This window comes from Podarcis melisellensis (genome assembly GCF_964234715.1).
Source record: "Podarcis melisellensis genome assembly, chromosome: 3".
NCBI lineage: Eukaryota > Metazoa > Chordata > Lepidosauria > Squamata > Lacertidae > Podarcis > Podarcis melisellensis.
In genome coordinates, this window is record NC_138530.1 from 52727667 (window position 1) to 52753216 (window position 25550).

At 43.3% G+C, this 25550-nt stretch overlaps 2 protein-coding genes across 2 annotated transcripts in view; one reads left to right on the forward strand and one right to left on the reverse strand.

The window, feature by feature from the left end:
* The window catches only part of IGF2R (insulin like growth factor 2 receptor), a 68190-nt gene that overhangs the window by 15737 nt on the left and 26903 nt on the right, over positions 1 to 25550 (reverse strand). The window contains exons 16-38 of the mRNA XM_081906742.1: positions 25198 to 25375; positions 24505 to 24620; positions 23239 to 23392; positions 22419 to 22595; positions 21753 to 21854; positions 20556 to 20657; positions 20265 to 20430; positions 19212 to 19382; positions 18005 to 18148; positions 16795 to 16973; positions 15398 to 15485; positions 14754 to 14972; positions 13877 to 14010; positions 12121 to 12218; positions 11526 to 11662; positions 9186 to 9376; positions 8548 to 8674; positions 7302 to 7427; positions 6278 to 6549; positions 4953 to 5171; positions 3442 to 3591; positions 1596 to 1757; positions 409 to 616 (exon numbers count right to left, since the gene is read on the reverse strand). Of these exons, the coding sequence (XP_081762868.1) occupies positions 409 to 616; positions 1596 to 1757; positions 3442 to 3591; positions 4953 to 5171; positions 6278 to 6549; positions 7302 to 7427; positions 8548 to 8674; positions 9186 to 9376; positions 11526 to 11662; positions 12121 to 12218; positions 13877 to 14010; positions 14754 to 14972; positions 15398 to 15485; positions 16795 to 16973; positions 18005 to 18148; positions 19212 to 19382; positions 20265 to 20430; positions 20556 to 20657; positions 21753 to 21854; positions 22419 to 22595; positions 23239 to 23392; positions 24505 to 24620; positions 25198 to 25375 (3620 nt within the window). The remainder of the gene's footprint in view (positions 1 to 408; positions 617 to 1595; positions 1758 to 3441; positions 3592 to 4952; positions 5172 to 6277; positions 6550 to 7301; positions 7428 to 8547; positions 8675 to 9185; positions 9377 to 11525; positions 11663 to 12120; positions 12219 to 13876; positions 14011 to 14753; positions 14973 to 15397; positions 15486 to 16794; positions 16974 to 18004; positions 18149 to 19211; positions 19383 to 20264; positions 20431 to 20555; positions 20658 to 21752; positions 21855 to 22418; positions 22596 to 23238; positions 23393 to 24504; positions 24621 to 25197; positions 25376 to 25550) is intronic.
* The window catches only part of LOC309367517 (proto-oncogene Mas-like), a 55916-nt gene continuing 40817 nt past the window's right edge, over positions 10452 to 25550 (forward strand). Inside the window, exon 1 of the mRNA XM_081906924.1 lies at positions 10452 to 11177. The gene's annotated coding sequence lies outside the window, so the exon portion shown is untranslated. The remainder of the gene's footprint in view (positions 11178 to 25550) is intronic.

The following is a 25550-nucleotide window of genomic DNA, read 5'->3' on the forward strand; positions in this document are numbered from 1 at the left end:
AGTCTACAACAAGCAAGCACAAATCGTTTCAGCCTTAGAAAGATATGCAGATCTGGTGGGTTTCGCCCACCTTCCTTGTGTTGGCAATGATACAAATCAGACAAGAAACAGGAAGCTGTCCTAGGAGGGTCACAACTTTGCGCCTTGCAGAAGCTCCATTTCAAAATTTCCCATGGGAAAGTACCCAGGGCTACTATAGTCTGCTTAGCCTCGGCTAAGTTACCTCTCACTCAAAAATGAGAACCTCCTTCTTGCAGAGGGCTGCTGCGAGTGTGAATGAGCTACGGAAATAATGCTGCTTTGAGTTACCCTTTGGCTTAGAAGCTGATCAAGTCTAACTACCACATGGGTGTGGGCTTAAAAGCCTTCTCAAAAGTAAAGACTCTTGCTAGCTTTAGAAGGCCTTACCTGGAGGGCACTCATCACCACCCGTATACTGCAAAATGACAGCTTCATCTTGATGCCGGTAGTCCATTTTCCTTTCATTTCTGTTGCCAAAGGAGACGGCACTGTTGCCCGAGACCAGGCACACTGCTGCATCTTTGCACTTTCCTTGGGGCACACCAGCAGCACCAGAACACACCCCTAGGTGGTAATTCTTGGACCCAGCAGAGATCTGTATGGGCAAACACCGTTGTTAAAGCGCAAATAAGAGTAAATGAAAAATGTTAAACATGTCTCCAATATACTGACGTCCAGAAGACTGGGAGCAGAAACAGAGCACAGTGTTACTGTCATCTTGGTTTGTCTAGTTGCTTTAGAGAAAAAACAAGAAGGAGCACCGTGAAGGCTGCCATGGGAAATATTTACTTTGGCTGCTGCTTGCAAACAGATGGTGGTCTCAATTTCAACAAGCAGTAAAACTTCAAGAGCATAAGAGCCCTTCAGAATCAGAACAACAGGTCCACCTAGCCAAGCATCCTGAACTCATGCTGGTGAACCAGAGGCCTTTGGGAAGCCAAAAAGCAGGACATGGACGCAACAGCCCTCTCCCACATGTGTCCCCCACCAACAGAGGCATGCTTCAAAAATAAATACTACTGGAACCACTCAAATACTAACTTAAGTCGGTCTCCCCCACATAACCCTATTGTTCCATGTAACCATTGTTTACAAAGAGCTTTGGGTCTTCCCCTGAAAAAAAACCCTGAATATTCCAACCAGAGTTTCCATTGTGGAAGAATTGTATTACTAGTCCACACTGTGAGATCACCTAGGGAAACACCCCACGAAACACCATCGCTTGAACTTTCAAAAGCCTTCAGAACCAAATAGATGCAAGTTACACCTCCCCCCCAAAGGAGATGGGGGCAAATCAAGTGACAAATGCAGTGGAGTTTGCAGCAGAACAACTGGATACTTTTGGGCAAGGGGAATAACCAAAGCTGGCATATGGCAACTGAGCTGGAGATGCTGAGGATTAAACCTGGGACCTGACACATGTAAAACACATGCCCTGCCGCTGAGCTATGATCCGTCGCTTAGCACAAAGCTTGAACCAACCCCTTTCCCTCCACCATGATAGAAACAAGGTTCCAGTTGAAAGCATACAGCTCCCTCATTGGCCACAGCACCTAAAGTTTGCAGCACATCACCTGGTAAGGCTTTGCAGAAAGTCTGGATAGGTTGAAAGTGTAGTGCAGCTGCTCATCAGCCACCGAGCAGCCCGAGACGTCCACTTTATCAGGGCAAACAACTGGAGTGCTCCATTCAAATACGTATTCGCAGGTGGACTGCCCTATCATTTTTGGCTTTCCCTGTCACCAAAACACAAACAAGAGAAAAGAGAAAAATGTTTAGGCTTGGCTTACTGCAACCTTCTTATTTAGGAATCTGGTACTCAAGAGCAAACTTTGGATTAGCACTGTGATTCGTCGGATCAAAACAAACCATGGTTCGGGTGCAACACTAAGCCTGTGATTATGATTGGTTGCTCCTGCGCATGCCAGAGACAGCTGCGTGTTCACAGTAAGCCACTATGATGTGCAAACGCTGCCAGTGAAATTAATCCCATTGCATTCAGTCTGTTATAAGGTATATATTCATTTCTTCATCTGGACAAGTACTGGGTAAGGTTGTAGGTAGCTAATAAAAAGCTGATCTGCCACCATTATTCCTCTCCACCACTACCCCCTTATGGTGTTTTAGACAATGGCTCTGACTTCCGAGGCCCAAACAGATGTAACCCAAACAGATGCTTCCCATGTACTCTGGTAGTGAAAGCCAGAGGTGATATGGGAGATATCAGTGATGGACTTTGCAGGAATGAATAACATCAACTCTCCCCCATGTGATTAAGGTTCACAGGATAACTGAGCAGCATTAGGAATCTCATCCTGCAGAAACTGCCAATGAGGCAGAATACAAATGCCCTTTCTCCCTCAAGGTTTGTGCTGTCTACATGGAGAATCACTTTTTAAACTGTTTTATTTTCTATCTATTTTAAAGTGGAAACATGCCATGCACTTATGCTCAGACTTAGACCCATTAAGCAGAAGAATTTACCTCTGTGATGTGGGGCTTGATAGAACATTATGGACACAGTGTTCATGCTGTCTGCGTAATTTGCTGTCAGCATCCCTCATTAAATTCACATTAGAATCATCAAGACATTTTAAAAAAAGCAGGAACAGCCTTTGAAGCTAACAGCACACATCTGCCAAGGCTTCCAACATTTTCAAGCGTACACAGCGATGTAAAAAAGACATTAAAGGTCAGGTATTCTGACTGTATGTACTTCATATGCAAGCATGGAACCTGCTAAGCAACACACACACACACACACACACACACACACACACGAATTCTAAGAATCCCAGCTTTCCATTCAATATCTTGTGAAGAAAATCTAGCAAATACTCAATACCTTCCACATCCCAAGAAAACTGCCAATGCCTTGCACATCTCCCTGCCCTTCTCAGGTAGGTACTCTATTCCTTAACCCCCACCCTAAACTTTCATGCCCTTCCTATTGCCCATTGCTCAACAAAAAATTGGACCACAAAAAGCTTTGGATTTTGGAAGAACATCATGTTATTTAAGTTTCCTGTTTACAGAATTCAAGTCTACATTCAAACTCTGCAATGGTGACCTAGTTATAGAGTTTAGAAATAACTAGCATCTTCTATGGTTAAGAGTTCATCAGAAGTATTATCTGGGTGAGTTGAGGGTCAAAGATGGTCAGAGGCAAAATAAGTATTTCCCGCCTCATGTCAGGGAAGATTTTAGAACTGAGTTTTGAGTTTATGTGGGACATGAGTGTAATGCACTCTGCAGCAGATGCACTACAGGCTCTTGTGGCACTTTGCAAATTAGTATTTGGAACAGATTTAATCATCTTTCACTCAATTCACTTTTGTCCTTTCCCCCCAAAGTTTCTTCTCTTCCCCACCACCACCCTTGATTCAGGCTTGGCAGTACGCAAAATAAGATGACCATTACCAGATTTGTCCCTCTGCTGCAATGGAACACAATGAGAGAAGAATACTTGAGACTTTTATCTTCCAGACAAGGAGTGCTACTGTTAAAAGCAATGTAAACTTCATGCGTTGCAGGGTTGAGCTTGGGAGGCGAAGTAATACGGCCGATATCCTAAATGAGAAAACACAACAAATTAACTTGGTTGTGACACTTTCACACGAAGCACTGGCATGATTTTCCAGTAGTGCCAGCGAGCACCAAGACAAGAGGCACAAAAAACCAAGAGAGGATTCCATTTCACATGGGGAATGGCAATGAACACTGGAAACTGCAAGAGCAGAGTGTCCCTCTTTATATGAGAGGCCAGTCGGCAAATTTAATGTATTACTCATGGTTGTCCCATCTTACTGTCTTTGGTCTGCTGCCTTCCTCCAGTGTCAAAGATGGAAAGCCAAAGAGCATAAGCAACTTCAGAAAGACAGTTAGGACCAAGAAGTCTGCATTTTGGTACTGCAAAAAGGCAACAGAACTAGCACAACTCTCTGAGGCTTCCGCACCTGGCCCTAGAATCCAAAGCTCCTTTGTGTCAGGCTGGGGGGGGGGGGAGGATTTGAGTTGAGCAGGTGTCCCTTCACCTGGCCCTGCCAGTCTCTGCTGGCTACAGCCTGCAGAGTGATGCTAGCATTGCTCCTTAGGCACCAAGTTCCCCATTCTTCTCACTAAACAGGCAGGCAGGCGGAAGTGCCACCAGAAGGCACTCCACCAGCAGAGCCCCAAGAAGGTGGCTTTGTGGGAGAGGAAGGCACTGAGCTTGCCGAGGTCCCACTAGATTAGCCTGCCCCCACCAACCTTCTAGCCTGGTTGGTGTGAGCAGCAGGGCTGTGGCCCCACCACTCTGTTAGGCCCTGCCAGAATTTCAACTGCAGCCATAGGACAGCATCCAACAGAAAGTTGATCATTATAAAACAATCTGGCAAAATAAAAACATTTCCACGTTTATTTTCAGACTTTCCACAAAATAAGATCACCACATTGTTTGGGCTGCAATACAGTTCAATGCTGCCTGTTTCTCTAATTTTTATGGGATTTTTTTCCTTTGAAAGGAGACACCGCACTCTCCCACAGACCACATCACAAATTGATTTTGGAACACATATTTTGTCTTGAAATAGGTTTGCCATGAGATGTGTGGATCTGTCGCTCAAAAAATAGCCCCAAAGCCTTGAGTACAAGTAAAAAAGTTATGCACTTCTTTGGATACAGACCATGGTTTTGTAAGCAGCCACTTCTGGACAGTGCCCCCCCCCCGCCCGGATTGTGAGGGTGAGAGAAGGAAGAATGTACAAAGACATCCCTCTTTCCTCAGTGGTTCAGACCACATGCAGTTATAACAATAGTCACCATGCAGAATCAGTGACTTGTCCAGAGAGAGGCGACCCTCAATTAACCGCAAGCCAACATACTGGTTATGAATTACGAAAACACTAACACATTTGCTAAAGAGGATTGTTTGATACATAGGGTTAACTTACTATAGGAGGACCAGTAACTGGAACCATGCAGACAGCTGCTCCAGGTGGGCAGTTGACATCTTTGATGGAATTCAACGGGCGGCAAATATTTATATAGAAATCTGGAGTAAGGTCAGAGGAGTCATCGAACGTCTCATCAAATGCCTCATAGGAGCCCGTCCGATGTATCAAAGGAGAGAGGTCAATTATTGTGCTGCCATTTGTAACTGAGCATTCCACCTGTTTGCAGTGGGAGGAAGTTCCACAAATCAGCACTTGCAGCTACTATTCCCCAAATGGCAACAAGCAAAAATGAAACCTAATTTATCGGGGTCTTCTCTTTTCTTAGTGCTCCCCCCCCCCCTGCACTGCAAGCCAATGTGTTCATTTGATCATGTGTTCAATCTGATCCCATCCCACCCTGAATCTCCCTTCAGTCTCTTTGTACTTCTCCAGCAGAGGTCACTTCTGTCTTGGTCCTAGATACACTTGATTGAAAGCAAATACCAGTGAAATGACACATGTTCCTGGGCTGAGCCATAGGCACAAGAAGATCAACTTTGCAGTTTATTTATTGGTCAAGGCAATAACAGCTAAAGGCCTTGATTAGCCTCTCCCTTCTTGACATTTCTGCTTCACAGCAGTTGCCGATGCTTTGAGAGCACTGCTAAGTTGTCCAACACACAGTGATATATTAATCTCAATGGAAAAAGAGGTCTCCATTGACCTACCATTGGGATTCTTCTTCTTTTGACTGTTACTCACAACACGGAGCTCTGGAATTGACATAATGCTACCCAGTGTCAAAGAACTGCACTGTGGGACTGTGAACTCCTTCACCCCCTCTTTCCTACTCCCTTGCATGCAAATTTGCTCTGCCCTCCATGCCTGGGGTGGAGCAGGGTTGTGACTGACCATTAATGATTTGGTTAAGTTTAATATGAATTCCGTTCCAGATATCCTGTGGATATCTACTGTTCCCTTAATCAAATGTAGAATTATGCCTGCACTGTACCAGAATTACTGGCAAGAATTGCATTATTTGGCAAGACTTTCAACTTCTCATCTGGCAACACAATTATACTGCCTCTGTTCTACTGTTACCTAAACAGAACACATTTATTCCTAAACAAAACCAAAAAGCCACCAGCTACCCGCATCAACAAAAAAGAACAAGATACCACAATTTTTATGGATCTGAGAATTTTGTATTGCCTCTTTTAAAAAACACAAAACCAACATCTTAAACCCGTGCCTTTTCCAACTTAAAAATATTGCTTGAAGGCATTGTTGTTACTTTGACATTTTAGGTAACAGGAGCTTGATGAAACTGCCAATTCACTTACCGGACTCTCTTCTTCACAAGCTAAAGCCGTATGCCAAGAGAAATAATAGGCACATGCCGCCTCATCGAAGGAGACAAGGGCTGGCTGGCTACCTGGCCCAGCATCAGGCCTGCACACAAAGCTGAAATAGCTTGTATACTTCAGGTCAGGATTTGTAGGGCAGGAATCTCCTCCGCTGTAGCTAAGTTTCAAAACTCCATCTTCATACGTTAATGCTTTGGTCAGTCTTCCAGCACTGACTGGTTGCTGATGGCCACCAGTGACACAGACACCTATTAACAAGTTTAGAAGTGCAATGGGTGAGTTATGACGGAAGGAAGCTTGAGTTAAGCAGCTGCGCAATCCACTCCTTGGGCTGTTATGTTTCAACAGAACTGAGAGGGATTACATTAGTTACACCAAGTAGTTGAGAACTTTGAGGACTTCGCTCAGAAAAAAGAGGGTGTGGAAAGCACTTGTTCTTAGAACACTGGGTTAAAACTGTTTGTTGACTCACTGGGCAGCCCTAACACAGTCACTTGCGCTCAAGCTCAGTTCCCAATTTATAAAATGGGAGGAACTGTGACCTACATCTAGTTTGTGTAAGAAAATAATAGAATTCAATGTTAGCATTTTTAATTAGGTGAGATTAGATGATTCACTGGGCCACTTCCCACATGCTGCAGGGCATGATCCTGCACTTTCTCCTCTATGCACCCAGCATTTCCATCCTACCAACAATGGCAACAGCCATTCAAGTGTGCCCGCAAAATCCCAGTCTGTATAGGCTCAAATCCCAGTTGACATGCCAGATGAAGTGTGCAATCTGACCAAGAATCTTATACCCATATGCATGGAGGGCCAGTCACATTAGAGGTGGCACTGGTACACAGGGTAGGCAGGAAGGAGAGCAGTACAGGGTAAAAGCTATTTACAATTAAAGTAGTAGAATTGCTGGTTGGATTAGCTTGGTTATAAGTACAGAGACAGTTTCATGAGAACTCCACAGAACTTCCATGAGCTCCACTGATATGTCCAGGCTTACCAACTCCACTGCCACATGGACCTCTGGCTTCATCACACACACTCAGTCGCAATATTCTCTGGTTCCTGTAATCAGGGACAGTATAACCATCCTGCCTCTTTAAAGAATTAAGGTCAAAGAGATGGCCTGCAAGAAAAGGGAGGGGGGAGAGGATAATTTAGCTTTTTAGCTTCCCTGCAGAGAGCAATTGAGATTTTTGTTTACCCAAGGAGTAGACCTTGGTGATGCTTTAAATCACAAGATCAACTCAGATTGCTTTCAAAGGGGATTAGAGAAGTTCATGGAGGAAATTGTCCTCATGACTATGCATTACCTCCAAGATTAGAATACCAGTTTGGGGGAAACACAAATTGGGTGAATGCTGCTATTGGGTATCCTTGTGGGCCCCTAGCTGGGCACTGTCAACCAGGATGCTGCACCATATGGGCCTTTGATCTGATAAAGCAGCACTCTTGTGTACTTAGACATACACTTAGGAATGCGAACCGGCACATGACCCATACAGGTACATGCACCAGAGATATGTGAATGGTTGCAGCACCTTGCTGTGTGCATGCATACACACTAAAGGGAGGTTTACCCAGTGTTGCGTGTGAAGCGGCCCATAAAATGAGGTAGCAACCACTCTCCCTCGATTACAGACAATCCACAAATAAATGTGACATTATTGGTAGCTTATGTTGTTTGCCCTCACAGAAGTATTTGTGTGTTCTGTTTCATATAACCTTCTGTCCTATCGGTGGGTATTTGGGCATCATTTTTCTTCCACAGAATAGTTGTATCCTGTACAATCGCACTGTAGCCCCAATGCAACCTTCCACTTGCATTTTATGGGTGCATTCCCTGTGATTAAACAGGAATGACATATACCTGCAAGATTCAGGAGTTAGGGAAGGGCTCTTGCTTTACATGGCTCAATCCCAGGCATAATCCTTAGCATATTCAGGTGGGGCTGGGAAAAGTCCATCTGAAACCCTAGAGAGCTGCTGCCAGCCAGTGTTGACAATACTGAGCTGGATGGGCAGCCTGCCTGCCTCAGTATAAGGCAGCTTTCTATGTTCCACCAATGGACATGAGCAAGAACGAGGGTGTATGAGGCTGCTTCCTTCAGATTAGCCTGGGATCTCCCAAGATGGTTATTTGAGAGTCCTAAGTCCACTGTTGCTCTCTCCCATGGCAGAACGATTAAAGGCTGATTCCAGTTACAGCTACCCTGACCAGGCCCATGTGTGTGTCAAAGGCTTACCTGTAAGAGGGTTGGATACTGTGCAATTGTTGTGCATGTTGGTTTTCAGAGGACAGGCAGCAGCCGTGAACCATATAAAAGTATATTCACAATCCTCAATGGCAGTTATAAGTTCAGGCTTGGAATCCTGGACAAAAATGGAGATGAAAAAGTCAACTTCTGCAAAACTTCTGTGCTGGGGTACTGGCAATATTTCTTGCAGCACACTTTACCCTTTTGGGGGAAGGCAGCAGGAATGTTGACCCCTGGTAGCAGCCTACTTTCCCTTCAGAAGGTCTTAGCAAAGTTATTGTGGCCAAAAGACACAAAAGCATAAATCCCCTTGGACATCCATCAGTTTAAGCTTCTGTTATAGAACCCTCGTCACCACCCAAGATTAATCTGGACCACACACTGTTTCCTTTCCAGGGAACTACTCTGTGACGAGTTCCTCAGGGCAGCACAATTACTGCCCCGTCCTGCCAAGTGTTTTATTACCCACAGCTGCAGAGTTGGGGGTAAATTTGTCATCTGCATGCTATCTAAGATACAAATCCAATCCCATGGTCCATTTTTACCCCCAGGAACCTATGCAATGGCTCTTCACGTGGGGGGGGGGGGAGAGACATAAAAAATCCGACCTACTTAGGCATACTTACAACTGCATTTTCGTCACACTTGAAGCGGATTATTGTAGACTTCTTCCTGATCTGGTCTGGACACTTCTCACCATTGATGTATTTAATAACAAAAATGCCATTTTGCCACTGGATTCCCTCAGACACCTCACCCAAGTTTATATACTTGGACCCATCCATCAGGCAGGCTGCAGAATCCGGTGAACAGAAATCTATGTTTGGCACCAGAAAAGAGGGTGGGGAAGGGAAAATAAAGGGTTTAGCATTGCCAGATAGCCTACCCCACATTCTCTTGGTGGTGGTGGTGTCTTGCCACAAATAACATATTCAAGGAAAGCTACCAAAAAACTTTAGAGTCGATTCAAGCACACGTTTCTGAGGTGGCTACACCACTTCAACTTAATTCAAGGAAAAGTTGGGGCTTCTGAATGGGTAAAGTCTATATTATTTTTCAGAAATTATTTCAACATCATTTTTCAGGACCACGATACCTCAAGGACCACCTCTCCCAAAATGAACCACCCTGAGATCATCAGCTGAGGCTCTTCTTTGTGTGCCTCCTCCATGAGAGGTCTGAAGGGTAGCAACATGATAACAAGCCTTTTCTGCGATGGTTCCCCGTTTGTGGAATGCTCTCCCCAGGAAAGTCCATCTGGCACCCTCATTACATATCTTTGGGCACCAGGCAAAAACGTTCCTCTTCTCCCAGGCCTTTGGCTAATTAAACTATCTATGGCCTTTTAAAGGGGGTGTTTGTTTATTACTATGTTATGTATTTTTGTGTTTTTATATTGTAAACCACCCTGTGATCCTCGGATGAAGGGCACTACAGAAATTAGTTAACAACAACAACAAACTTGCTGGTGTCAACTGGGTCAACTTTAGACAAATACCTCCCCACATAAAATTGAGATGGCATAGTTCTTGGGCAAAGAAACAACACGTATCATTTGCTCTATGTGTCATTTCTATATATACTCAGAATCAGCAAGTCTAGTAATAAAATATAGAGTATTTATGTTATTACCTGCCATCTTAATAGTAAGATGTTTGGGGTGTGCCAGGGAAAAATACTTTATCATATTAACCTTCAATTAAACAGGGAGATATACAACATCACAGTGGTACCTCTAGTTACGGACTTCATCCGTTCCGGGGTGCCGTTTGCACCCTGAAAAGTCCGTAACTAGAGTGCCGCTTCTGGTCATGTGCAAAGTGCGCAGAATGCTTCTGTGCATGCATGCGTGGCGAAACCCGGAAGTATACACTTCCGGGTTTGTTGCGTTCCAAGCCAAAAAGATGCAACATGAACCTAATGCAACACGAGTCATATTCAGAGCAGACCTATTGAAATAAATGGATCTACTCCCAAGTATGTCTTGGTTTGCTGTTATTCCCAAGATAGAACACATTCCACGACTATACAAAAATAAATACCAGGGTTAGGAAAAAACATTGCAAAGAGCAATAGGAATCAAGGACAGTGTGTTCACAATCAAAGGTAGGAGCTGTTCCATTTACTACTCTTTTACCATGTAAAAAACCTATGTTCGCATTCACAGTGGGTTACAACAGTGCTTTTTAATCTCTTTTCCCACATCCAACTCTTTGGACACCAATGTTCTCAGTTTCAAGGAAGCTATGTAGGTCATTCCTCCCTTGCTCCAGGGTAATTTTTAAGACAATGAGGCAGAACTGGTACACTGTTGCACAAACAGAGAATGCTAGGAGAAGAATCAGATTACAGGATGCTTACAGCTTTCACTTAGCCTTAAATAGGACACAGCAGGTTTCATAACACAGCTGCAGCCATAAAAGAGTGAAGACAGCATTCACCTGCCCTCTCTACATGGAGAAGCCCAATATGAGAAACAAGACGGAGAAGGTACACAGTGGATTGCCTTCTTCATAACACTCCAGTTCCCAATATACAGCTTATCTTGCAAGCAACATCAAATTTTGATATGCTTTTCACCTGGTGTCAAGGCAACAGACTGGATGCTTAGCTGTGAGGTAAGTGGGGATAAGTCTTCCCCCTCTCCTTAAGGGATCTTGGGGCTCCAGTCACTTTGCTACAGGATCCAACACTACTGCCACACACACGTTTGGGTAGCAGCAATGGGAAGAGCTTGAACTGTCAGTGGATGTGGCTTTCCGCCTTCTAACATTGACCCAGCAGGCAGTCAAGGCCATGCACTTCTAACAGCACATGGGTTTACGTAAATGCCTTGATGAAGTGGTACCCAACAGAGCTGTGGCCTCCCTTCTTTCCCACCCTGCCCCTGTGCAGTTCAATCCCTCTACTCGGCCCCACTCCTGCCTGCGGGCACACGCAGCCTGCGCTGTCTCTCCAGTTCTTACCCGCTCCTCGATGTGGCACCAAAGATTTACAGACATTGATGTAGTATTTTTGAGTAGAGTTAGTCATTGAAATGGCTTCCCAGTTCTCCTTATGCCGTGTCAGAGAGGAGAGATCGTATGAGTTGCCGGTACTGTCTCTGCAACAGAACAAAGGACGTTTTACAGCAAAAAAGTTAACAGGAGACATCCTGCGGAGAAGCACATCAACAGTGTAAGGAGTGCCAAAAAGTGCCATCAAAATCCAAGCAAAATTTCCTGTCCTGCCACATAGCTTATCTAGCAGAACCACCACTCTTCTGTTAACTACTCTAGCAGTGCAAAAGCTTCTCAAGTATCTAGGGGTTCCGTATCTGAGAATCTATACAACAAGATTGTCTTTCGACACCCACCATCTCACCACCACCCACTTGTTAGTTGTTTCTGCTGATGGCCGGGGAACAAGAGTTCTCCCCCACCCCCAAAAAAATCATCACACTGAATAGCTGCTTTAATGGCCTAGGCATCACCATTTAACACAGACAGGACAGGAATCCCTAAAGAAGGGGTGGGAAGGAAATAAATTTATTTTTTAGACAGCCAGGTGAGGTCAACTTACTTATAGGAGCACTCAATAGACCTGGAAGGTGGGCAGGCAAGAGGAGTGTGCCACTCAAACAAATAGGTGCAATCCTCCATTTCCTTCAGAAACACTGGCTGAGAAAAGAAAGGTAAAAACCCCCACAACCCATTACATACAGAAGCCGACAATACCAGTAGGGCTGAAAGCAGACAACTCTACCCCATCCGAGGTCTGGACTACTGTTTTATGCAAAACAGTAACCATCTGCAAAATGGAGCTTCTGCTCCAATGCACCATCTACATCTTATACTGGGGAATTGCACTGTGGTCCTATTCAAACAAACATTTCAAAACAAGACCAAATGGATTTTAATCAGAAGGGTGAATCTGAAGTATTTTGGCTAACATAAATAATGGATTCAAGCTCATTGCCTTGGAATGTGCTGCTTTCACACTACACTTTATTTATTTGCTCAGTAGTTTTTACCTTTTCTTTTTTTTTAAACAAAGTAATTTTGTTACTAACATATTTAGCTGCCCTAACAATATTTGGGTTTTCAGTACTTTTGGCCCACCCTACTTACCTGGTTCACATGCTGCATACAAATAAGCTGAATGAGAGCAGAATGAGGATCTACCTGTGCAATTATGATTGGTGCCACATAAAGTCAGTGGGGAGGGAAGGGCAATGACAATTATGGAATGAACTTGCAGATATCAAGCTCTATGCATAAAGCTACATGGTGGATGAAGTGTTCATGTAGGGCCCATCAGGTGGGCTCAGGGGCTGCGCACACCTGTGCAACCCTGATCTCCAACTGCACATAATAATAATAATAATAATAATAATAATAATAATAATAATAATAATAATAATAATAAATTTTATTTATATCCCGCCCTTCCCAGCCGAAGCTGGGCTCAGGGCAGCTAAAAACAATAAAACAGTACAAAAGTACAGCACAAACAAAACTCTAAAATCATTCATTATAAAATTAATTAATTCAAGCCACTGGCAACCGTTGGGCCAGAGCTCCGCGAAGATTGCCGAGGGAGGGAGTCAGCCTGTGCCCTGACCAAAGGCCTCGTGGAACAGCTCTGTCTTGCAGGCCCTGCGGAAAGATGTCAAGTCCTGCAGGGCCCTGGTCTCTTGTGACAGAGTGTTCCACCAGATCGGAGCCACAGCCGAAAAAGCCCTGGCTCTAGTTGAGGCCAGCCTAACCTCTCTGTGGCCTGGGACCTTCAAGATGTTTTTATTTGAAGACCGAAAGTTTCTCTGTGGGGCATACCAGGAGAGGCAGTCCCTGCCAGCAGGGGCAGAACGTAAATCTGGGAGATGTCTCAATGATTTGCAGTAGATCAGTAAGTTCCTGATTCCCAGTTGTTTAAAAATACCAGCACAAAAATGACTCCTTTTCCTCCTCTAAATTATACAGCTGAAATGAAGAAAGCTTGCCGGGGTCGGGGCAGGGAGGAGATCAAGAGTGGGGGGTTTTTGTGCATAGAAGTATTGTGTCTCCACTCCAGTGTGGCATGAAAAGTAAAATTCCTAGGTTCAGACTATTTTTATTCAGACTATTCTTTTTCACCAGGCTCTGGAAGGTGGATCTCTAGGTTCCAGTTAATTATAAATAAATAAAAAGCCTATGCAGGTCCTGCAAGTCTGATGTCTGCCCACCCAGGCTCAATGTGGTTACAGCTATGTGTGCTTAGAGCTTATGGCTTTGCAGGAAGACAGTTACATAAGGGGTTTTGACAATCACACCTGAGACTAACACCCAAGTCTGCTTACCTGTGAATTACTTTCAGGATCACAATAGAACAATATGGCTGTTGACCGCTGATATATCTTGTGGCATGTCTCCCCGTTGGTGTAGTTAATTTTGATTAATCCATTTTCGTATGTCAGCTTTGTAGTTTTCAGACCTGAACAGTGAGTTATAAAGAGTATATTAACTGAAGGCATAGGAGTTTTGTACTGTAAACATTAGCCATATATATATATAGACTACAGCTAATTCAGCCTGTGGGCCCAGTGGGTCGCCCAATGCTGCCTTATTTTGTCAATAGTCAGCTTGCAAAGCACACTAAGGAATGACAGCTCTAAAAAGAAAAGCTTAGACTCATCCCATTTCAGTATCTAGTTGTTTTTTAATAGCAATTCCACCCCCACTGATGTTAAGATTGATGATTTGTTGAAATTGGGGAGGGTGGGAGGTATGTTGACCTGAGCATGACCTGGGACATGATATTGGCCCTTTCCCATCTCCTCTTCCCAGTGTTCCCCACTATCCAACCCGGTTTCCATTCAATACACTACAGAAATGCAAGGACATCTCCAGAGGTGCTCTACAGGCAACATGACTCAACACTCTGCGCATACACAATACCTAACTTGTTTTCAGCCTGCCCAACAAGAACAGAAATAGAAATCAAAACTGCGTCCTATAAGGCAAAAAATACGGTATCTGGAAATATCAGGAACGTCAAGATGTATTCCTTCCACTAGATAGAAATACTAGACAAATGTGTGGATTTTAAAATAAAACTATTTAAGGTGGACATTTGCTCTGGAAGTACACCTTGATACTTGATGCATCCTCCCCTCTGAAGCCAGGCAAACTTCCCCTGATATATCCAAGCCGCTACATCCCAGAATAACATCTTACCTGCTATTTTTTTAAAGCTGGGGTCTCGTTTCTTAATTTGACATGCCGACACAACATCTGCAGTTGTTCCTGGTTCATTGCACTTCCCCACTGTTAATCCATCACAGACTCTGAAGTAGTAGTCATATTCCTCAGTGCTCACTTTCACATCCTTCCCACGAAGCGGTGTCAGATCATACACATGACCATACCTTGGATCTTTTACTTGACAGTTCTCACCTTAAAAGAACACCAAACCCAGGGGAATGTTATTCACATGCACACAAAGCCTTATTCCCAGGTCAACGCCTCGGTCCAAAGGTGGACCAGAGATATAACATTTTCTGAATATGAATTTGTGCATCTGTTCATTTCAGAACGTTGCAGTTATTTTCGGAAAGTTGTTTTGTATGAGAAAGGAGTCCATTTGCAAACTTTTATGCAATCATTCCATAACAAAAGCTACGTATGATTTTCTTAATTTCTACTCAAAATGCTTTGCAAGTTAAGATCAGCCATGCCATGTATCTGGAATCACAGTAGATAGATAATTTAAGGCCATCTGAATTGTCTTATTTCTTCTTGCATTCTAATTATGTACTACTTTTTTGCCAAGAGTTTTAGACACATTAGTTAAATAATTTTATTTAACTACAAATACTTACCCTCAACCCTGTGCACAGGACAAGCTGCTACTGTTCTCCAAAGAAACACAAACTCACAGTCGTCTTCATGTTGAAACACTGGTGATCCCTAAGTAAAAAGGAGGAGTTTGTTGTCAGCTTTATACATAAAGTTCTGTTTATCTCCTTATAGAAACTCAGTATATAAATTCACCCACCATTAAGTTATGTAACCAGGACTCAAACTGATCCAAATTCCTTGTAGTGAGAAAACCTGTGAATCTAAGATACTTGCTATTCACTGATCTGTTCAAGGTTATTTTATATACCTGTTATGCGGGAAATCAGCCTGGACAAAAGTATATTGCATAATTAAGGCTGAAGTGTCACTGAAGGGTCTTTTTCAAGCTACTGGCACAACTAATGCTAATACTAACCACGGAAGACAGGTGAACTTGGCACAGGGCGCTGCAATATTGACGCAATCTTTTCAGTTGTACCACGCAAAGCAGATTACACAGAAATGTTTTAAGGAGAAATTACCACTATATTATAGAACAGTAAACATAAGCAATGAGAGAGAAGAATCCCTTTTGAAAGCAAAATCTGTCTTCTCCTCAGGGCAAGATGTTTCTTGAGCAGATGGCAGTTGGGGGAGTGAAAGGCTGCCTTAGCTGGAATATGAGGAGCCAGATGATGGCACCACATGTACATGTGTCCCACATACTTACAGCTTTTAGAGGGGTCTACCTGGGACTATGTTAATTCACCATAACGATTTGAAAGTTCAGAACGTCACAAAAAATGAGGGAGTTGTTGCTTGCTCAGGAAACTGGAGCACAAGAATGAATAGTGCAACTCAATTGCAATACTGAGGTGTAAAATGTACATTCCACGTCAGTATTATTAGGGTTCTTGAAGTCCGCTTTGTAAATAAGCGGCTATATGCTTTGCAAATAGAAGCAAGCTTGATCAGCTACTCTGGAGAGCTCATCTGCTTCATATCTCATAACAAAATAATGTTGCTAGTTCTAAGCATCTGAATTCTCTCCAGATGGGGGAAGAGGAAAGAGAGAATATGATCAGATGTTAGTGGCAAGTTACAAGGGTCCCTATGCCACACCTTGTTTGTTAGGATGAGCAGTAATCACTCCAAAATGACCATCTGGGCAGCAAAGGATGCAGCTCTGTGGCAGCTCTGCGTGTGGTACTCACTCACTCACTCACTTGAAGGGCTACTGGTCCTTTTAGGCTGGAGGTGGAGGAAGGACCCTGGCAGTGCATGCAAACTCAGCTCCAGAGCTGCACAGGCACAATGGGAAGGGGGAACTGCAGCTATGCAGGCAAGCCCTTCAATAGGCTTGCAAGGTTGCTAAAGGAAGTCAATTTTTTTTTACATCCAGACCATTCGGCATCAATAGACAGACCCAAAAACTTACCATACTTTGATCACACTGGAAGATGATCCGCGTTGAGTACTGCCTGTTACCTTTGCACGTGTCCCCACTTGAGTACACGATACTAAGGGACCCATCAGCGGCAGCCTGAGGACGCATGTGAATCATGCCAAGACTCTGACCTTTGTCCGCGTATTTCACACAAGATCCAATTATACCACCTGCAGCCAAAAGGAACACTTAAACATGTGCTTTTAAACTCCACTAATTAATCTCTTTTAAAAGAAGGTCAGAAGTAATTCATAACAGTTTTTACTTTAAGAGTACTGAAGCCAGCAGTGCCTGGGCTGACCACCAATTGCACTTCGGGATCCAGTGAATGGAGCTCCACCCATGGGATGCTCCCATGAAGATCAGTAGAAGGGACTCTTCAACTGATTCTTTCCCCCTAAAGCCCCTGAAAAACAGTTTCAAAGAGTTCAGGAACCCTGTACTTCAGGCACAATCTCTGTAGTGGGAGTCTCTACTGGATCAAAGTCCCTTCTGTGAATGGAAGCAGGTCCTGCTCAAAGGAGGTCAACTCTGGATATAACTCGGTGTAAGTCAATGAATTACTGAAGTGGGAGTATTTTTTCCTCTAAGTTATTAAAAACCATTACTTTGTAATCAATTTCTTTTTAGTAAAAAGAAGTTGCCATAAAAGTTCTGCCTTTTTATTAACAGCTTAAGGGTGCTTGCCCTGGCCATAAAGCTCACCAGCTTGGCATTTCCACATAAGATTCCTGAAACTAAAACTCAGTTCCAACTGTTCTTCCATAGCAAAATATAAATTCAAAGTTTAATCCAACCCGAGCAGGAAAATAAGATTAATTGCATGCATCCTGCACACCAGCGTGCCTCCCCATAACATGCCACAACACCCTACACGTACCAGTGACTATCTCTGCATCTATCAAAAGGCTCAGAAACTGTTCATCTGGATTTCACCAACCCTCTCTCGGTGGCAAGTTAAAGTTAGAGTTGGCTCATGGATGTCTGAATAATTTGAATGCCAAGTTTCTCTAAGCATTCACCAAAGCTACCCAGAGGGGCTATGACAGCTCTGCTGAGAAGTATCAGGGCAAAGAGGTGAAGCAGACATAGACTGCCAGGAGTGAGGAAGTCAGAGAAGAAGAAGGGGAACTGAGGTGGTGGGATATAGCCTGTTGCACTGATAGCCCCTCCATTCCCATAAACCAAGTCTAATGCTTACCAGGGCACCCTGGTATGGGGGGAAGACGCTTGCAAACACTTAAAAAGAAAGTTCTTCCTTTTGCGTCTTTTGATGTATCCAGGGCAATCCAAGGCTCACTTGCTCTGCTTAAGTCACTCAGGTCATACTCATTACCAGCTGAATCTGAAAAATAGTAATGGAGAGAAACCACAAAATGCTTAATTAAGCTAAGTCTACAATATTCAGTTGACTCCAGTTTAAAGGATTACAGTAATCCAAGCCAGGCAGCCAAGATAGCAAAATGCTGTGTGATCATGTAAAAACCAAGAGGTATAAAGCAAAGACAGGCTGAACAGCTAAAATCACAATGAGGCACAGAGAAGGGGACCGGCCAGAACCGAATGCCTTGACTTGTGGGAGTGGAAGAGCTTCTGCCAGCATAAAATCCAAAATGGAGGGTAGAAGGCAGCCTACACAAGGCAGATAAAAAAAGGCGAGGAGGAACAGAATACTCAACGTCTCCAAAACATACTGAAAACTTGAATGCTCAACATGTGTTGCCATGAACATTCTTCAAGAGCACTTACTGAGAAGAGATTTTTTCTCCCAACTCTTTAAAGAGAGATGTTGGTTTAGTAGGGCGGAAAGCCTCTTTTGGGCAAGTGCCCCTGTGGAAGGTTCCTATCAGCACCTGTCAGGTACTCCATTTTGTATCAGAAAAATAGTTTCACTACATTTTTTTATAGAGGTTGCCTCTTTATGTTTGCTGCGCCAGGGCAAAGCAACCATTGAGACAACTCAATGTCACAATCACTATGCTATTAAGCACAAAAGCAAAACCTTTGGCTGGAACAGCCAATGGATTTCATTTAGAGTGGAATGCCTTAACTTTTAGTGAGTTGATGGTAGTCAAACATTTCAGGTGTTCTAAGGCAAATGCTTTTCAAAGCAGCCCAGTTTTAAGGCAGGGAAATGTAAAATCAGCTTTTGTGGGGAAAATACTACATATGGTTTCTGTATGTGGCAGGAAGAATACAGATTTCTTTATGCTCTGTGTTCTTTAACAGTCTCCCACCCACCCCAAAGTGCATCCTAAGGGGAAAGGAAACTATAAGCATGTTGTAAACAAGTCATAGCACCTGCTGAAGAGAAGGGGGAAGGAAACATGCCACCTGCAGGACATCTCTACCACTGAAGCAGATTCGAGTGACCTTTCCAATGAATTTCCCTACATTCATTTACTTACCAGTAACTTGACAATCAACTGGAGACGGTGGGCAGGCTAAGGCCGTGTGAAACTCAAAGAAAGTATTATAAATTCTACGTGCAGAGTTAATCTCTTCATGCACAAATCTGAGTTGTCCGGGGTAGGAGGATTGATTGCAGATAAAGGTCACAGTGAAAGTGTCATTGATTCCTAAGGAGTGGAAATAAAAACACCAAAAAGTATAAAGTAAACCCACATGAGTTATTTGACAAAAAAAGGTCAGAGCTCCAACTATCTGCCTTTTTTAGAATTTTGTGTCTACTGAAAATTCACCAGCTATGACAGGAAGGTCAATGATGCATGCTGTCGCTGCACTTTGCTTGAATTCACAAAGGGATGTTTTCACTCTGTCATAAACCCACTTGACAGGAACCAAAGAGAAAACCTCCCCACTTAACACCTCCTAAACCTATTTTCCTGGACTAAAGAAGATGCCAAGCATTGCCTTTAGGCTGTGTATTCAATCTAGTAAGCCCAAGGGTCCTATTTGACTGGGTGCTTGCTTTGCCCTTGTCAGAGCCCTCCTGCAAACACATGACTAAAACGAGAAGCCTGGGCACGGCTTGGTCTCCATTGCCCAAGGGAATGTTGCCTATTCCCTCAGCCTCAGTGGGCCCCTTCCATCTCCCTGTGTGAATTGCGAAGATGCTGGTGGGACAGCGAACACATATGCTGTGTCAAAGATTTGCTGTAAAATTGCTACCCTTGGTTTTGATCTTACTCCATTATCTTGATTCCTTTAAGAAACTATCTTCGATGAGAAATCTGGCATTGATGATAAGAGCTGGTTTGAACACAGGCTCGCCTAATGTCTAGCTGCTTTGCCTAAATTATTGCTTGAAGTGAGAGGACTCAGGTCTAGCTCTACCATCTTAAAGGTATCATACATCTGGAAATCTACATGCTCTGATTTAGGAAACCCAATGGAGTAGTCACAGCTCTCCCTGTGCTTGTGCTGCATGAAGGGCCTCTCTCAGCTGCCCCTACCTTGCAAGGAGGGTGGAAGTAAGTGGCTCTTTGTAACAACTTTACCTGTGTATTTAAGAGACAGTTCTCCTTCTGTAGACAGCTGAAGAGTTTTGTTCAGTTTCACCAAACGAATGTGTTTCAGATCTTCGGTTTCACATCCACCGATTGAGTCAGCAGCTGGCTGGCTACTGTTAACTGCACATTCCTCTGCTGGTCCACAAATGTTTAGCTAAGAGATTCAACATACAATAAAATATCTGAGATGTCATAGAATTACTAACTTGCAGCAAAAAACAAAAGGCATGAACTCAAAGGACATGAAGTATTGTGTTTGGAAAAGAAAAGAAACATTACCATGTAGGACTTCCCAATTCCCATGGCTATGTATTTTTTTTCTGAAGCCAACGGTTCCAGGTTAAACACAAAGTCACTGTTGGGATCTTTTACAGTGCAGCTCTGTAGAAAACAAAACCATTTATCAAGAGGAGAGAATAAGGTATGATAGATATGTACCATCAAAATGCTTGTAGCCCTTTTGATTTCCAAGTCAAGAAGTCCATCTTCCATACTGGTTAGACACAGCTCCTCAGAGACCAATTTTAAGGTATTTTCAAGTTTTATAGACCAATGGGTATCAAGCAAAAGATCAGAACTTACTTCGAGGAGGATTATGGTGCCCACATATACCAATTCCTTTTACAGCTCTATCATCAGAAACAGTGCCCTGTTAAGTCACACCCAGCTAACCTTCCATTTAATTGTACAGTTGTACCTTGGTTCTTGAACGGAATCCATTCCGGAAGTCCGTTCTGACTTCTGAAAATGTTCAAAAACCAAGGCACAACTTCTGCACTCAACTGGAAGCTGCAGAAGCCGCATCACAAGTTTGCAAAAAATGTTTGCAAACCGGAACACTCACTTCTGGGTTTGCGGCGTTAGGGTGCCAAAACATTCACAAGGCATTTGAGAACCTAGGTACGACTGTACTTTCTATGTCTCACACTTCTCACTACAACCATGGGAGCTCAAATAAAAGCTACCCAACGATGCTTAAGAACTGGATTTAACAGTTTTGCTTCCAATTAAACCTGCATTTCTTTAGGGACACTTAGAAGCTAGTATCCTGAATTTCTCCCAAGGATGCTGTGGGAAGCAGAAGGGTGTTTGCAGAAGGGAGAGCCCGTTAACACACTTTTCAAGTAGGCTTTGAGTAGATCAGAAATTTGCTTATTGTAGATCTCAAGCAGCCTCTGCTGTGCCCTTCCCATTGAAGGCCTCCTCCCTGGTGGGCTGGGGGTAATGGCAAGGTGAAGGCGGGTGGGTACTTTTTTGTAAGAACTTGAGCTCACAAAGACCTTTGAGCTTTTTCAAGTGCTTGACTCAGGGGCTTACAAGAATGCAATAGTTCTTAGGTTAAGCTTTGGGGTGCTCATGCACCTTTGCCTCAAGCAGACATGAACAGCACTGGGTTGTGAAGATACCTGTTTACCTATTCATATGGCACATGGATAAACCCCCCACAAATGTCCACATGTGTTCTCTGCCACTCACCTGAGCATCCCCTGCTGCAGTTGTGATTGGACAAGCAGCTTCCGTTTCCCACAGGAAAACTGCAACACATTCTTTCATCTCAATGAATCTTGGGCTACTACTCTGAAAATACAAGTTGTCAGAAAGTTATGGCAAGGAATGCATACAAGCAGCCTGGCTTCAAGAGCACCATAGAGATACATTCCAAGTGTGCTGCAAATTTTTGGTCCAGTAATTTGGGAGGGTAGGATTTCAGGTTCTTTGCTTGTAAAGCAAATGTGATCATTTTATCGCAAAGCATTAGAAATTTTCCCAATAATAATTTATCCTTTCCCCCATCCAACATACACCAAGAAAAAAGTGGTGATCAGCAAGTCACTGCCTAACACAAGGCTAGCAATTTCCCAGGGGCGGAGTGTGGAATGAAACCAACTCTTTATCAGTTGCACTGGACAGCCTTTAAAATCGTGCTTCAACTGCCAGCACAGATGAGTAGCTTTTACGCCATTTTGAAACGGCTAAGCAATTGGGCACTAGTAAGATCATTCTGCATTTCATAACAAAGGATATTCAAGGGAGACTTGGGTATTTATCCACAAATGCTCTGTGCTCTTACATATTGGTGGTCTAATCAGATAACATTATGACACCACACTGAGAGGAGAAGCAAGCTAGCTGTAAACTTACGAGAGTGGCCTTGGAGCAGACGAGATGGACAAGGCTTGTGAAAGGCTCACTCTTACCCTCCGCCGTGATGCACAGAGAGCCACCGGTATAATTTAGGAGGATTTTCCCAGGGCCTTCAACCACAGGTTCTTGTTGGGCAATCCCCACATTACTGATGGAAACCTCAAGCGAACCGCTCTGAAATTAGAAAAAAGAACATCATTCTGAAGCAAAATATGATGAATTCGGGAACATATGGAGCCTTGCTATGAAGAGCACTTGCTGGACTGACAAGAGAAATCCAAAATTTAACTAGGCAGTGGCAGGAGTGGGGGTGCGGCATGGCCACCATTATATCCACAGCCCATGCTGGCTAGGGTGGAATCTGGGCGGAAGCAAAAGCCTGCTCCTTTCTACCCCAAACCTGGAACTGAAACAGCAATTGGGCCTGACTCAGATCCAATGCTGTCAAGTGAAGACTGTAGGGCAAGCTCAGGATCTCCCCGCTCAATCCTGTTTATGAGCTATGTGCAGGCTCCTGCTGGTGAGAAGCCAACAGGCTACAATTCAACCCAGCTGCACTTATGCAGTCAGAACTAGGAGCCCCGTGCTGTCCTGGACTGGGTGAGGGGAGACCTCTGCCCCGTTCAATCCTCCCTCACCAGCACAGCAGATGGGGGCTTCAACTGCATCCTAAGTCAATCTTTTAAAGTTTAGGAGGCGCTCAAGTTAATTAAACACTTGGAGATTTGCCTGCAGGAATAAATTAGATACAAAAGGGAAGAGCAGAAGGCAGGCCAAATAAAAGAGTGAAGAGGAACTCTACTGATACAATGCTCACCTTGCTGTATGTCATTTCACAGACAGATGCCCGCCTGTCACAGCCCGAGATGGGGTTCAAAGGTCGGCAGACATTTATGTAGTATATTTTGCGTGGACCCTGCTCAGAATTGTCCACTGCCTGCCAATTATCCCTGTCTGCAGACAATGATAAACTGAAAAAATGTGCAAAACAAAAATATTGAGTTTGGATACATCAATTTGTATTTTAACTTATTTTTAGCAAGTTATTATCTTTTTTAAAAAAATATTTTTATTAGTTTTTTTACACATATTAATGACAATACAAAACAAACACAAACATCAAAAACAAACAACAAAAATTGACTTCCCCATGCCTTCCCTTCGCCACATCCTTGTTTTACCATTTTTCGAGCAACTCATCAATCAGTCTTTAGTTAAGTCCCTTTTGAATTTCCTTAAGGTTTAAGATTTACAGCTGTAGTTCTTTGTTTCCTACCCCTTAACATCTTATCAGTCCACAATTTTACAATAATTTTTAGATATGTTTTAAATTTCCCCCAGTCCTCTTCCACTGTCTCTTTCCTCTGGTCACGGATTCTGCCGGTCATCTCTGCCAGTCCCATATATTCCATCACCTTCGATTGCCATTCTTCCAGAGTAGGTAATTCTTGCATCTTCCAATACTTTGCCAACAGGATTCTTGCTGCCGTGGTTGCATACATAAAGAATGTCTTATCCTTCTTTGATACCAATTGGCCGACCATGCCCAAGAGAAAAGCCTCCGGTTTCTTTACAAATGTCCACTTAAGGACTTTCTTAATTTCATTATAGATCATTTCCCAGTAGGCCTTAATCTTTGGGCAGGTCCACCAAAGATGGTAAAAGGTACCTTCAGCCTCATTACATTTCCTTTAGCAAGTTATTATCAATGACGCAGAATTTCTTCATTCATTCATCTCATTGCAATGAGCATACTAAAAAGTAACTGAATTATACTGATCAGTTTTAGAGCACAAAATGAGGAAAGCAAAAATACACACACACACACACACATATTCAGGAATACCAATCACTTTATAACAATAACTACAAATGGACAATCTTTGTGAGTAATATGTCCACACCCTCTTTCCTTCTTTATGATCCATTTGTTTGAAAATTTTGCAACACAGCAGGAGCATTGCTGATCTTATCTGTGACAATGTTAAGTATGAAATGTATGTTTTGTGCTTTGGTCGGGAAGAACTTGCCAGCTAAGCATTTCCACCCAGACTTTACATTCACCAAATTTTGTTTTGCTTACCGTGAAAGATCATATTGCTTCATGGTTTGAGGATCTGTGACAACACATTCTGTGGGTATCTCTGGGCAGGCATATTGGGTATACCACCTGAAGTTGTAAGTGAAGTTGTCTTCTGCCTAGATTACCATAATCATATATACACAAAACAAAGAAGTTAAAACTGCAAAAGGTGAGTGACAATAGAGCTCTTTTTTAAGCTGAAGCTGCCATTTTTAATTTCAAAGTGGTATAATTCTGCTGTCACACATGGAAGCTTAACTTTTACTGTCAGAAAGTCCACTCAAATCTATGTTGATATATCCAAATGTACAACATCAGCTGGCAACATTCTCTAACACACACTTTTCATACCTGCCCCTGTGTATAGAGCTCCTTCTCACTACAGGGATGCAAACCCTCTGCACAAGACCACTAAAATGACTGCTTTACTGGAAAACTTTTAATGCAGAGCTGTGCAAGTACCCTTAAGGCTAAAATCTATTATGGAAGTCTCCAAGAACTATCTGTAGATATTAAGCAAGCCTCTTGCTGCTACTAATCATCCCATAAAGGAAGATCTAAAAAAGCAGTGTGTGACATACCTCTGAAATGGCATTCCCTCTCCCCTTAGGAGGGTTTAACCTCGTTATGTTAAACTATTGGGGACTTAACCAAGGATGTGATGCACAAGAATTATCCATAACTGGCACTCACTTGATATTCAGGTGAACCTGCGCCTACACCACGATCACACAGGAAGGTAATATGGGTAGACCGTTGCATGTGCTTCTCGTTGTTGTACGGTGTGCCATTTCGATAGTTCAACTGAATCATTCCATCATAATAGGAGAGCTCAGAACTGGGCAACCCCAGACTCCATGTGTCCTTGCCACTAAAAATATACATTAACAGAAACTTCATATAGGTTTCCTTTAGGGATGCAAGTACCCAAGTACCAATGAGTTTGCATTGCAAAAGCTAATATAATGCCCTCAAGGATACATGCAGTGTCTGACAGTTCAACCTTACGGCTCATCTTTTGCCCACTGTATGAAGGCAGGAATGCC